Below are 14,965 nucleotides of genomic sequence, written 5' to 3'. Positions count from 1 at the left end.
AGGGAGAAGCTTGTCAGTGTAACGTGGCACTGACGGGCTCAATCGCCGCAACCCAGCTTTCCCAGGATCCTGAATGGAATACACTGACAGTGTATTCCCGTATACCCGATATATACCCCCGATACCCGTTCCAACGGTGTGCCCCCCCACCTTCACCCCAGAAATACACTGCAAGTCCCCTAGCAATAGAATTGGGGCTATATACACCCACTATTTTTGCTACTGCCATATAGTGCCATTGTCTGACTGGGAATTCAAAGAATATATTGGGGTTACGTGCACCCACAATTTTTGCTACTGGTATATAGTGCCATTGTCTGACTGGGAATTCAAAGAATATATTGGGGTTATAAATACCCTCATTTCTTGCTACTGGTATATAGTGCCATTGTCTGACTGGGAATTCAAAGAATATATTGGGGTTACAAATACCCTCATTTCTTGCTACTGCCATATAGTGCCAGTTTCTGACTGGTAATTCAAAGAATATATTGGGGTTACGTGCACCCACAATTTTTGCTACTGCTATATAGTGCCATTGTCTGACTGGGAATTCAAAGAATATATTGGGGTTACAAATACCCTCATTTCTTGCTACTGGTATATAGTGCCATTGTCTGACTGGGAATTCAAAGAATATATTGGGGTTACAAATACCCTCATTTCTTGCTACTGGTATATAGTGCCATTGTCTGACTGGGAATTCAAAGAATATATTGGGGTTACAAATACCCTCATTTCTTGCTACTGCCATATAGTGCCAGTTTCTGACTGGTAATTCAAAGAATATATTGGGGTTACGTGCACCCACAATTTTTGCTACTGGTATATAGTGCCATTGTCTGACTGGGAATTCAAAGAATATATTGGGGTTATAAATACCCTCATTTCTTGCTACTGCCATATAGTGCCAGTTTCTGACTGGTAATTCAAAGAATATATTGGGGTTATAAATACCCTCATTTCTTGCTACTGGTATATAGTGCCATTGTCTGACTGGGAATTCAAAGAATATATTGGGGTTACGTGCACCCACAATTTTTGCTACTGGTATATAGTGCCAATTTCTAACTGGGAATTCAAAATGCGCAAGGCTCCCGGAAAGGGACGTGGACGAGGCCGTGGGCGAGGTCGGGGGAATGGTTCTGGGGAGCAAGGTAGCAGTGAAGCCGCAGGGCGTCCCGTGCCTACTCCTGTGGGGCAGCAAGCATTGCGCCACTCCACAGTGCCAGGGTTGCTTGCCACATTAACTAAACTGCAGGGTACAAACCTTAGTAGGCCCGAGAACCAGGAACAGGTCTTGCAATGGCTGTCAGAGAACGCTTACAGCACATTGTCCAGCAGCCAGTCAGACTCTGCCTCCTCTCCTCCTATTACCCAACAGTCTTGTCCTCCTTCCTCCCAAAATTCCCAAGCTTCACAGAACAATAACCCCAACTGTCCCTGCTCCCCAGAGCTGTTCTCCGCTCCTTTCATTGTCCCTCAACCTGCCTCTCCACGTCACGATTCCACGAACCTAACAGAGGAGCATCTGTGTCCAGATGCTCAAACACTAGAGTCTCCTCCATCTCCGTTCGATTTGGTGGTGGATGACCAGCAACCCACCCTCATCGACGATGATGTGACGCAGTTGCCGTCAGGGCATCCAGTTGACCGGCGCATTGTGCGGGAGGAGGAGATGAGACAGGAGTTGGAAGAGGAAGTGGTGGATGATGAGGACACTGACCCGACCTGGACAGGGGGGATGTCAAGCGGGGAAAGTAGTGTGGATGTTGAGGCAGGTGCAGCACCAAAAAGGGTAGCTAGAGGCAGAGACAGAGGTCAGCAGCTTAGGCGAAGCCAGGCCACACCTGGAATCTCCCAAGATGTTCCAGTTCGTACCCAGCCCCGAAAAACTCCCACCTCGAGGGCACGTTTCTTGAAGGTGTGGAGTTTTTTCAAGGAATGCGCCGAGGACAGATATAGTGTTGTCTGCACAATTTGCCTCTCGAAATTGATTAGGGGCTCTGAGAAGAGCAACCTGTCCACCACTTCAATGCGCCGTCATTTGGAATCCAAGCACTGGAATCAGTGGCAGGCAGCAACGGCAGGACAAAGGCCGCCTGCCGTTCACGCCACTGCCTCTGCCAGTGCCTCTGCCACTGCCACTGCTGACTGTGCTGGCGATGCACTCCAGAGGACGAGCCAGGACACCACTTCATCTGCCTCCGCCACTTTGTTGACTTCTCCCTCATCCTCCCCTGTTCCTGTCTTATCTCCTTCTCCTGCACCATCAAAGGCACCATCAGGCGCTTCTTTACAACAACCCACCATCTCTCAGACATTGGAGCGGCGGCAGAAATACACTGCTAACCACCCACACGCGCAAGCCTTGAACGCCAACATCGCTAAACTGCTGGCCCAGGAGATGTTGGCGTTCCGGCTTGTTGAAACTCCCGCCTTCCTGGACCTGATGGCAACTGCGGCACCTCGCTATGCCGTCCCTAGCCGTCACTACTTCTCCCGGTGTGCCGTCCCCGCCTTGCACCAGCACGTGTCACTCAACATCAGGCGGGCCCTTAGTTCCGTGCTTTGCACAAAGGTCCACTTGACCACCGACGCGTGGACAAGTGCATGCGGACAGGGACGCTACATTTCACTGACGGCACACTGGGTGAATGTAGTTGAGGCTGGGACTGCTTCCCAAACTGGCCCGGTGTACCTCGTCTCCCCGCCTAACATTCCTGGCAGGGACACGAGAAGAACACCCCCCTCCTCCTCCTCCTCTACCGCCTCCGCCACCGCCTCCTCCTCCGCCACCGCCTCCTCCTCCGCTGTTAGATTGACCCCAGCTACGAGTTGGAAACGTTGCAGCACTGGCATTGGTAGACGTCAGCAGGCTGTGCTGAAGCTGATCAGCTTGGGGGACAGACAGCACACTGCCTCCGAGGTGAGGGATGCCCTCCTCGATGAGACGGCAATATGGTTTGAGCCGCTGCACATGGGCCCAGGCATGGTCGTTTGTGATAACGGCCGGAACCTGGTAGCAGCTCTGGAGCTTGCCGGACTCCAACATGTTCCATGCCTGGCCCACGTCTTCAACCTAGTGGTGCAACGTTTCCTAAAGAGCTACCCCAATGTTCCAGAGCTACTGGTGAAAGTGCGGCGCATGTGCGCCCACTTTCGCAAGTCAACAGTAGCCGCTGCTAGCTTAAAATCTCTCCAGCAACGCCTGCATGTGCCACAACACCGGCTTTTGTGCGACGTCCCCAAACGCTGGAACTCAACGTTTCAGATGTTGAATAGAGTGGTTGAGCAGCAGAGACCTTTGATGGAATACCAGCTACAAAACCCTAGGGTGCCACAAAGTCAGCTGCCTCAGTTTCACATCCATGAGTGGCCATGGATGAGAGACCTTTGTGACATCCTACGGGTCTTTGAGGAGTCCACAAGGAGGGTGAGCTCTGAGGATGCGATGGTGAGCCTTACAATCCCGCTCTTGTGTGTTCTGAGAGAATCCCTGATTGACATCAGGGATAACTCAGATCACACAGAGGAGTTAGGGATAGCATCCGATCCGTCACAGCTGGAGAGTAGGTCCACACATCTGTCCGCTTCACTGCGTTTAATGGAGGAGGAGGAGGAGGAGGAGGAAGAAGAGTTGTCCGATGATGTGATGGTGATACAGGAGGCTTCCGGGCAACTTCGAATCGTCCCATTGTTGCAGCGCGGATGGGTAGACATGGAGGATGAGGAGGAAATGGAGATTGAACTTTCCGGTGGGGCCAGAGGAGTCATGCCAACTAACACTGTGGCAGACATGGCTGAGTTCATGTTGGGGTGCTTTACAACCGACAAGCGTATTGTCAAAATCATGGAGGACAACCAGTACTGGATCTTTGCTATCCTTGACCCCCGGTATAAAAACATCATCTCGTCTTTTATTCCGGTAGAGGGGAGGGCCAATCGCATCAATGCTTGCCACAGGCAATTGGTGCAGAATATGATGGAGATGTTTCCAGCATGTGACGTTGGTGGCAGGGAGGGCACTTCCTCCAGTAGGCAACCAAGTTCTCACCGGTCCACACAAACGAGGGGCACACTGTCTAAGGTCTGGGACACCTTGATGGCACCCCCTCGCCAAAGTGCCGCCACGGAGGGTCCTAGTGTCACCAGGCGTGAGAAGTATAGGCGCATGTTGCGGGAATACCTTTCCAACCACAGCCCTGTCCTCTCCGACCCCTCTGCGCCCTACACGTATTGGGTGTCGAAGTTGGACCTGTGGCTTGAACTTGCCCTATATGCCTTGGAGGTGCTGTCCTGTCCTGCCGCCAGCGTCCTATCTGAGAGGGTGTTCAGTGCAGCCGGTGGCATCATCACTGACAAGCGCACCCGTCTGTCAGCTGAGAGTGCCGACCGGCTCACTTTGATAAAAATGAACCACCACTGGATAGAGCCTTCATTTTTGTGCCCACCTGTGTAAAGCACCCCAACATGAAACTCCATGTCTGTGCTCAACCTCTCCAATTCCTCCGCATCCTCATACTCATCCACCATAAGCGTTGCACAATTCTGCTAATACTAGGCTCCCTCCACCCTGATTTCCCCCAACTCTGCTGGTTAGAGGCTCCCTCCACCCTGATTTCCACCAACTCTGCTGGTTAGAGGCTCCCTCCACCCTGCTTTCCCACAACTCTGCTGGTTAGAGGCTCCCTCCACCCTGCTTTCCCCCAACTCTGCTGGTTAGAGGCTCCCTCCACCCTGCTTTCCCACAACTCTGCTGGTTAGAGGCTCCCTCCACCCTGATTTCCACCAACTCTGCTGGTTAGAGGCTCCCTCCACCCTGCTTTCCCACAACTCTGCTGGTTAGAGGCTCCCTCCACCCTGATTTCCACCAACTCTGCTGGTTAGAGGCTCCCTCCACCATGAATTGGTCCAAACTGGGCTGTTTAGCGGCTCCCTCCACCATGAATTGGTCCAAACTGGGGTTTTTAGAGGCTCCCTCCACCATGAATTGGTCCAAACTGGGCTGGTTAGAGGCTCCCTCCACCATGAATTTGCCCAAACTGGCCTGTTTAGAGGCTCCCTCCACCATGAATTGGTCCAAACTGGGGTTTTTAGAGGCTCTCTCCACCATGAATTGGTCCAAACTGGGCTGTTTAGAGGCTCCCTCCATCATGAATTGGTCCAAACTGGGGTTTTTAGAGGCTCCCTCCACCATGAATTGGTCCAAACTGGGCTGGTTAGAGGCTCCCTCCACCATGAATTTGCCCAAACTGGGCTGTTTAGAGGCTCCCTCCACCATAAATTGGTCCAAACTGGGGGTTTTTAGAGGCTCCCTCCACCATGAATTGGTCCAAACTGGGGTTTTTAGAGGCTCCCTCCACCATGAATTTGCCCAAACTGGGCTATTTAGAGGCTCCCTCCATCATGAATTGGTCCAAACTGGGGTTTTTAGAGGCTCCCTCCACCATGAATTGGTCCAAACTGGGGTTTTTAGAGGCTCCCTCCACCATGAATTGGTCCAAACTGGGGTTTTTAGAGGCTCCCTCCACCATGAATTTGCCCAAACTGGGCTGTTTAGAGGCTCCCTCCACCATGAATTTGCCCAAACTGGGCTGTTTAGAGGCTCCCTCCACCATGAATTGGTCCAAACTGGGGTTTTTAGAGGCTCCCTCCACCATGAATTGGTCCAAACTGGGGGTTTTTAGAGGCTCCCTCCACCATGAATTTGCCCAAACTGGGCTGTTTAGAGGCTCCCTCCATCATGAATTGGTCCAAACTGGGGTTTTTAGAGGCTCCCTCCATCATGAATTGGTCCAAACTGGGGTTTTTAGAGGCTCCCTCCACCATGAATTGGTCCAAACTGGGGTTTTTAGAGGCTCCCTCCACCATGAATTGGTCCAAACTGGGGTTTTTAGAGGCTTCCTCCACCATGAATTGGTCCAAACTGGGCTGGTTAGAGGCTCCCTCCACCATGAATTTGCCCAAACTGGGCTGTTTAGAGGCTCCCTCCACCATGAATTTGCCCAAACTGGGCTGTTTAGAGGCTCCCTCCACCATGAATTGGTCCAAACTGGGGTTTTTAGAGGCTCCCTCCACCATGAATTGGTCCAAACTGGGGTTTTTAGAGGCTCCCTCCACCATGAATTGGTCCAAACTGGGCTGTTTAGAGGCTCCCTCCACCATGAATTGGTCCAAACTGGGGTTTTTAGAGGCTCCCTCCACCATGAATTGGTCCAAACTGGGGGTTTTTAGAGGCTCCCTCCACCATGAATTTGCCCAAACTGGGCTGTTTAGAGGCTCCCTCCATCATGAATTGGTCGAAACTGGGGTTTTTAGAGGCTCCCTCCACCATGAATTGGTCCAAACTGGGGTTTTTAGAGACTCCCTCCACCATGAATTTGCCCAAACTGGGCTGTTTAGAGGCTCCCTCCACCATGAATTGGTCCAAACTGGGGTTTTTAGAGGCTCCCTCCACCATGAATTGGTCCAAACTGGGGTTTTTAGAGGCTCCCTCCACCATGAATTTGCCCAAACTCTGCTGGTTAGAGGCTCAATCCACCCTGATTTTCAAAACAAATGTTGGTGCCAACCTCAACTTACTACAAGGGCCAAATTCACTGCTGGTGACAAGCTCTCCTCACTGCAAGTGCCAAATACACATGTTTCAAGGTGTTTTCCTACTGTCAGAGAGGTGGTATTGAGTGTGTAAAGTGTGTAGTTGTTAGGCTGTGATGTTGGGGTAATAGAGGGTCTTTGGTGTGTTAGATGCCCCCAGACATGCTTCCCCTGCTGTCCCAGTGTCATTCCAGAGGTGTTGGCATCATTTCCTGGGTTGTCATAGTGGACTTGGTGACCCTACAGACACGGATTTGGGTTTCCCCCTTAACGAGTATCTGTTCCCCATAGACTATAATGGGGTTCGAAACCCGTTCGAACACACGAACATTGAGCGGCTGTTCGAATCGAATTTCGAACCTCGAACATTTTAGTGTTCGCTCATCTCTAGTTACAAATACCCTCATTTCTTGCTACTGCCATATAGTGCCAGTTTCTGACTGGGAATTCAAAGAATATATTGGGTTTACAAATACCCTCATTTCTTGCTACTGCCATATAGTGCCAGTTTCTGACTGGGAATTCAAAGAATATATTGGGGTTACGTGCACCCACAATTTTTGCTACTGCTATATAGTGCCATTGTCTGACTGGGAATTCAAAGAATATATTGGGGTTACAAATACCCTCATTTCTTGCTACTGCTATATAGTGCCATTGTCTGACTGGGAATTCAAAGAATATATTGGGTTTACAAATACCCTCATCTCTTGCTACTGCCATATAGTGCCAGTTTCTGACTGGGAATTCAAAGAATATATTGGGGTTACGTGCACCCACAATTTTTGCTACTGCCATATAGTGCCATTGTCTGACTGGGAATTCAAAGAATATATTGGGTTTACAAATACCCTCATTTCTTGCTACTGCTATATAGTGCCAGTTTCTGACTGGGAATTCAAAATGCGCAAGGCTCCCGGAAAGGGACGTGGACGAGGCCGTGGGCGAGGTCGGGGGAATGGTTCTGGGGAGCAAGGTAGCAGTGAAGCCACAGGGCGTCCCGTGCCTACTCCTGTGGGGCAGCAAGCATTGCGCCACTCCACAGTGCCAGGGGTTGCTTGCCACATTAACTAAACTGCAGGGTACAAACCTTAGTAGGCCCGAGAACCAGGAACAGGTCTTGCAATGGCTGTCGGATAACGCTTACAGCACATTGTCCAGCAGCCAGTCAGACTCTGCCTCCTCTCCTCCTATTACCCAACAGTCTTGTCCTCCTTCCTCCCAAAATTCCCAAGCTTCACAGAACAATAACCCCAACTGTCCCTGCTCCCCAGAGCTGTTCTCCGCTCCTTTCATTGTCCCTCAACCTGCCCCTCCACGTCGCGATTCCACGAACCTAACAGAGGAGCATCTGTGTCCAGATGCTCAAACACTAGAGTCTCCTCCATCTCCGTTCGATTTGGTGGTGGATGACCAGCAACCCACCCTCATCGACGATGATGTGACGCAGTTGCCGTCAGGGCATCCAGTTGACCTGCGCATTGTGCGGGAGGAGGAGATGAGACAGGAGTTGGAAGAGGAAGTGGTGGATGATGAGGACACTGACCCGACCTGGACAGGGGGGATGTCAAGCGGGGAAAGTAGTGTGGATGTTGAGGCAGGTGCAGCACCAAAAAGGGTAGCTAGAGGCAGAGGTCAGCAGCTTAGGCGAAGCCAGGCCACACCCGGAATCTCCCAAGATGTTCCAGTTCGTACCCAGCCCCGAAAAACTCCCACCTCGAGGGCACGTTTCTCGAAGGTGTGGAGTTTTTTCAAGGAATGCGCCGAGGACAGATATAGTGTTGTCTGCACAATTTGCCTCTTGAAATTGATTAGGGGCTCTGAGAAGAGCAACCTGTCCACCACTTCAATGCGCCGTCATCTGGAATCAGTGGCAGGCAGCAACGGCAGGACAAAGGCCACCTGCCGTTCACGCCACTGCCTCTGCCACTGCCACTGCTGACTGTGCTGGCGATGCACTCCAGAGGACGAGCCAGGACACCACTTCATCTGCCTCCGCCACTTTGTTGACTTCTTCCTCATCCTCCCCTGTTCCTGTCTTATCTCCTTCTCCTGCACCATCAAAGGCACCATCAGGCGCTTCTTTACAACAACCCACCATCTCTCAGACCTTGGAGCGGCGGCAGAAATACACTGCTAACCACCCACACGCGCAAGCCTTGAACGCCAACATCGCTAAACTGCTGGCCCAGGAGATGTTGGCGTTCCGGCTTGTTGAAACTCCCGCCTTCCTGGACCTGATGGCAACTGCGGCACCTCGCTATGCCGTCCCTAGCCGTCACTACTTCTCCCGGTGTGCCGTCCCCGCCTTGCACCAGCATGTGTCACTCAACATCAGGCGGGCCCTTAGTTCCGCGCTTTGCACAAAGGTCCACTTGACCACCGACGCGTGGACAAGTGCATGCGGACAGGGACGCTACATTTCACTGACGGCACACTGGGTGAATGTAGTTGAGGCTGGGACTGCTTCCCAAACTGGCCCGGTGTACCTCGTCTCCCCGCCTAACATTCCTGGCAGGGACACGAGAAGAACACCCCCCTCCTCCTCCACCGCCTCCTCCGCCACCGCCTCCTCCTCCGCCACCGCCTCCTCCTCCGCTGTTAGATTGACCCCAGCTACGAGTTGGAAACGTTGCAGCACTGGCGTTGGTAGACGTCAGCAGGCCGTGCTGAAGCTGATCAGCTTGGGGGACAGACAGCACACTGCCTCCGAGGTGAGGGATGCCCTCCTCGATGAGACGGCAATATGGTTTGAGCCGCTGCACCTGGGCCCAGGCATGGTCGTTTGTGATAACGCCCGGAACCTGGTAGCAGCTCTGGAGCTTGCCGGACTCCAACATGTTCCATGCCTGGCCCACGTCTTCAACCTAGTGGTGCAACGTTTCCTAAAGAGCTACCCCAATGTTCCAGAGCTACTGGTGAAAGTGCGGCGCATGTGCGCCCACTTTCGCAAGTCGACAGTAGCCGCTGCTAGCTTAAAATCTCTCCAGCAACGCCTGCATGTGCCACAACACCGGCTTTTGTGCGACGTCCCCACACGCTGGAACTCAACGTTTCAGATGTTGAATAGAGTGGTTGAGCAGCAGAGACCTTTGATGGAATACCAGCTACAAAACCCTAGGGTGCCACAAAGTCAGCTGCCTCAGTTTCTCATCCATGAGTGGCCATGGATGAGAGACCTTTGTGACATCCTACGGGTGTTTGAGGAGTCCACAAGGAGGGTGAGCTCTGAGGATGCGATGGTGAGCCTTACAATCCCGCTCTTGTGTGTTCTGAGAGAATCCCTGATTGACATCAGGGATAACTCGGATCACACAGAGGAGTCAGGGATAGCATCCGATCCGTCACAGCTGGAGAGTAGGTCCACACATCTGTCCGCTTCATCGCGTTTAATGGAGGAGGAGGAGGAGGAAGAAGAGTTGTCCGACGATGTGATGGTGATACAGGAGGCTTCCGGGCAACTTCGAATCGTCCCATTGTTGCAGCGCGGATGGGTAGACCTGGACGATGAGGAGGAAATGGAGATTGAACTTTCCGGTGGGGCCAGAGGAGTCATGCCAACTAACACTGTGGCAGACATGGCTGAGTTCATGTTGGGGTGCTTTACAACCGACAAGCGTATTGTCAAAATCATGGAGGACAACCAGTACTGGATCTTTGCTATCCTTGACCCCCGGTATAAAAACAACATCTCCTCTTATTCCGGTAGAGGGGAGGGCCAATCGCATCAATGCTTGCCACAAGCAATTGGTGCAGAATATGATGGAGATGTTTCCAGCATGTGACGTTGGCGGCAGGGAGGGCAGTTCCTCCAGTTGGCGACCAAGTTCTCACCGGTCCACACAAACAAGGGGCACACTGTCTAAGGTCTGGGACACCTTGATGGCACCCCCTCGCCAAAGTGCCGCCACGGAGGGTCCTAGTGTCACCAGGCGTGAGAAGTATAGGCGCATGTTGCGGGAATACCTTTCCAACCACAGCCCTGTCCTCTCCGACCCCTCTGCGCCCTACACGTATTGGGTGTCGAAGTTGGACCTGTGGCTTGAACTTGCCCTATATGCCTTGGAGGTGCTGTCCTGTCCTGCCGCCAGCATCCTATCTGAGAGGGTGTTCAGTGCAGCCGGTGGCATCATCACTGACAAGCGCACCCGTCTGTCAGCTGAGAGTGCCGACCGGCTCACTTTGATAAAAATGAACCACCACTGGATAGAGCCTTCATTTTTGTGCCCACCTGTGTAAAGCACCCCAACATGAAACTCCATGTCTGTGCTCAACCTCTCCAATTCCTCCGCATCCTCATACTCATCCACCATAAGCGTTGCACAATTCTGCTAATACTAGGCTCCCTCCACCATGATTTCCCCCAACTCTGCTGGTTAGAGGCTCCCTCCACCCTGATTTCCCCCAACTCTGCTGGTTAGAGGCTCCCTCCACCCTGATTTCCCCCAACTCTGCTGGTTAGAGGCTCCCTCCACCCTGATTTCCCACAACTCTGCTGGTTAGAGTCTCCCTCCACCCTGATTTCCCACAACTCTGCTGGTTAGAGGCTCCCTCCACCCTGATTTCCCCCAACTCTGCTGGTTAGAGGCTCCCTCCACCCTGATTTCCCCCAACTCTGCTGGTTAGAGGCTCCCTCCACCATGAATTGGTCCAAACTGGGGTTTTTAGAGGCTCCCTCCACCATGAATTGGTCCAAACTGGGGTTTTTAGAGGCTCCCTCCACCATGAATTTGCCCAAACTGGGCTGGTTAGAGGCTCCCTCCACCATGAATTGGTCCAAACTGGGGTTTTTAGAGGCTCCCTCCACCATGAATTGGTCCAAACTGGGGTTTTTAGAGGCTCCCTCCACCATGAATTGGTCCAAACTGGGGTTTTTAGAGACTCCCTCCACCATGAATTGGTCCAAACTGGGGTTTTTAGAGGCTCCCTCCACCATGAATTTGCCCAAACTGGGCTGGTTAGAGGCTCCCTCCACCATGAATTGGTCCAAACTGGGGTTTTTAGAGGCTCCCTCCACCATGAATTTGCCCAAACTGGGCTGGTTAGAGGCTCCCTCCACCATGAATTGGTCCAAACTTGGGTTTTTAGAGGCTCCCTCGACCATGAATTGGTCCAAACTGGGGTTTTTAGAGGCTCCCTCCACCATGAATTGGTCCAAACTGGGGTTTTTAGAGGCTCCCTCCACCATGAATTTGCCCAAACTGGGCTGTTTAGAGGCTCCCTCCACCATGAATTGGTCCAAACTGGGGTTTTTAGAGGCTCCCTCCACCATGAATTGGTCCAAACTGGGGTTTTTAGAGGCTCCCTCCACCATGAATTTGCCCAAACTGGGCTGGTTAGAGGCTCCCTCCACCATGAATTGGTCCAAACTGGGGTTTTTAGAGGCTCCCTCCACCATGAATTGGTCCAAACTGGGGTTTTTAGAGGCTCCCTCCACCATGAATTGGTCCAAACTGGGGTTTTTAGAGGCTCCCTCCACCATGAATTGGTCCAAACCGGGGTTTTTAGAGGCTCCCTCCACCATGAATTGGTCCAAACTGGGGTGTTTAGAGGCTCCCTCCACCATGAATTTTCCCCAACTTTCCTGGTTAGAGGCTCAATCCACCCTGATTTTCAAAACAAATGTTGGTGCCAACCTCAACTTACTACAAGGGCCAAATTCACTGCTGGTGACAAGCTCTCCTCACTGCAAGTGCCAAATACACATGTTTCAAGGTGTTTTCCTACTGTCAGAGAGGTGGTATTGAGTGTGTAAAGTGTGTAGTTGTTAGGCTGTGATGTTGGGGTAATAGAGGGTCTTTGGTGTGTTAGATGCCCCCAGACATGCTTCCCCTGCTGTCCCAGTGTCATTCCAGAGGTGTTGGCATCATTTCCTGTGGTGTCATAGTGGACTTGGTGACCCTCCAGACACGGATTTGGGTTTCCCCCTTAACGAGTATATGTTCCCCATAGACTATAATGGGGTTCGAAACCCGTTCGAACACACGAACAGTGAGCGGCTGTTCGATTCGAATTTCGAACCTCGAACATTTTAGTGTTCGCTCATCTCTAATAATTTGTCTTAAGGACTCTTCAACCTAAGGAACATTGCAGATCATGTATTAGTTTCATTATGTGGGTAGAGATATATAATCTGAGTAGCCATCTTCCCTTTCATATTTCATTAATTCAGTGTGTATTGTGTTTTATACTTCATTACATTTTCTTGCACAGAATTTAGCACGTTTTTTTTTTTTATTAAGGAATATCATGCCCCTGGATTATCTACAGAAATACTTTCTCTTTGGACAAAAGCTGCAGATTTGTTGGAGAATGCTGGAGCCAAAGTGGTTGAGGTTTCAATGCCTCATACTAGATACTCTATTGTTTGTTACCATGTCCTGTGCACAGCTGAGGTTGCTTCAAATATGGCTCGATTTGATGGACTGGAATATGGTAAAAAAATTAAATTGTGCTTTTCCCATGCAAGATATAATAATATAATTTTATATTCATCTCTTAAAGGGGCTCTATCATTGGGAAAAAGTCATTTTTAACTAAACATATACTTGCATAGCCTTTAAGAAAGGCTATTCCACACATACCTTTTGTATGTAAATCACCTCAGTAGTTTTTGAATGAGCTCGTTTTTAATCATATGCTAATTAGCCTCCAGCGAGCACCCGAAGTCTCAACGAGCACTCTCTGCTATGTGTGAGAGCAGGGAAGGCTGATGAGTCATTAGCAGCAGCAGCCTGTGCTGTACACACAGCAGACAGTACTCGCTGAGACTTCCAGGTGCACTCTGGAGGCTAATTAGCATATGAATAAAAACAATCTCATTCAAAAAGTACTGAGGAGATTAACATACAAAAGGTATGTGTAGAATAGCCTTTCTAAAGGCTGTGCAAGTATGTGCTTAGTTTAAAATGACTTTTCCCAATGATGGAGCCCCTTTAAGGATTGTGCCAGGATGTCTGAAATTATTTTATGTAATCATTTGCTGTCATGTTCTCATTCATTTGGTATGTTTTTTCTTATTTGTGTGTCATCTCCTGCAAAACAGCTGGACCTTAAGTGTACAGTACAACATTTCTGAAAATATTTGATGAGTACTTATTGCCTTTCATCCTTTCATATCCAGTCACTCTCCATGAATTAGAAATGTACCTTTCATTTGTATTCCAACTGCTTATTTAAACAACATTATATTGTCCCTCATGTTTGTGTTCTCGGCAATGTTTTTTTTTTCTCTTTTTTCTTTTTTTTTTTTTACGCTTGTCGTATTTCTTTTGTGCGTTGCAGGACATCGGGCTGATGTCACAGACTCGACAGAAGCCATGTATTCTGCTACTAGAAGAGAAGGATTTAATGATGTTGTAAGGGGAAGAATATTATCTGGAAACTTCTTCCTTCTGAAACAGTAGGTCATTGTTTTTTAGTGTTGTCCTGCTTTCTACTGGTTTAGTTGTATAAATAAGCAGCTAAAGGGATTCTATTATTAGAATTCCCTCTTTTACAATAAATATTTTTCTCTTACCTTTATTATTCTGATCTGCGATGCCATTCCTAAGGAATTACTTCTTTCTTCCTTATGCAAATGAGTTTTCTCACTGCACTGGGGGTGTTTCCCTGCGCTCATACAGAACTGGGGGCATCCCCAGTGCTGCTTGAAAACTCTCTAGCGATGGCCTCTGTCTTATTCACTGCCTCTTCTCTTGCGCTCCTGTTCTTTGGGTCTAAAAGCGGCGACGGCGCATGACTGTCGGCCAATTTCCTGTGGCCGAAAGGGAGAGGCCACAGGAAAATGGCCAACAGACATGTGCAGTCGACCATTTTCCTGTGGCCTTTCCCGTTCAGCCACAGGAAAATGGCTGACAGACATGCACAGTCATCGCTTTTGGACCAAGAGAAGAGAAGTGCGAGAGAAGAGGTGGAGGCAGTGAAAAAGACAGAGGCCATAGCTGGAGAGTTTTCAAGCAGCACTGGGGACGCCCTCTGTGCTGTTTGAGCGCTAGGGAATGCCTTCAGTGTTGTGAAAAAACTCATTTGCATAAGGAAGAAAGAAGCAATTCCTCAGGAACGGCGTCAAGGATCAGAATAATAAAGGTAAGAGAAGGGTATTCTAATGAAGGGTATTCTAATGATAGCATCTCTTTAAAGGGATTTTACCATTAAAACCTGTTTCTTTGTGGATAAGACATCGGAATAGCCTTTAGAAAGGCTATTCGTTTCTTACTTTTAGACGTGGTCTCCACTGCGCCGTTCCTTAGAAATACCGGTTTTTACCAGTATGCAAATGAGTTCTCTCGCCGTGATGGGGGCAGGCCCCCAGCGCTCAAACAGTGATGGGGCCGTCCCTACCGCTGTTAGAGAAGTGTCTCCA

The 14,965-nt window shown here is 50.2% G+C and overlaps 1 protein-coding gene across 1 annotated transcript in view; it reads left to right on the top strand.

The window, feature by feature from the left end:
- Nucleotides 1–14,965, top strand: part of QRSL1 (glutaminyl-tRNA amidotransferase subunit QRSL1) — a 39,162-nt gene that overhangs the window by 17,304 nt on the left and 6,893 nt on the right. The window contains exons 8-9 of the mRNA XM_075268149.1: nucleotides 12,843–13,035; nucleotides 13,885–14,002. Of these exons, the coding sequence (XP_075124250.1) occupies nucleotides 12,843–13,035; nucleotides 13,885–14,002 (311 nt within the window). The remainder of the gene's footprint in view (nucleotides 1–12,842; nucleotides 13,036–13,884; nucleotides 14,003–14,965) is intronic.

The sequence above is a fragment of the Leptodactylus fuscus genome, chromosome 3, assembly GCF_031893055.1.
Source record: "Leptodactylus fuscus isolate aLepFus1 chromosome 3, aLepFus1.hap2, whole genome shotgun sequence".
Classification (NCBI taxonomy): Eukaryota; Metazoa; Chordata; class Amphibia; order Anura; family Leptodactylidae; genus Leptodactylus; species Leptodactylus fuscus.
The sequence above is the reverse complement of the archived record's forward strand: the minus strand, read 5'-3'. Positions and strand labels throughout refer to the sequence as shown.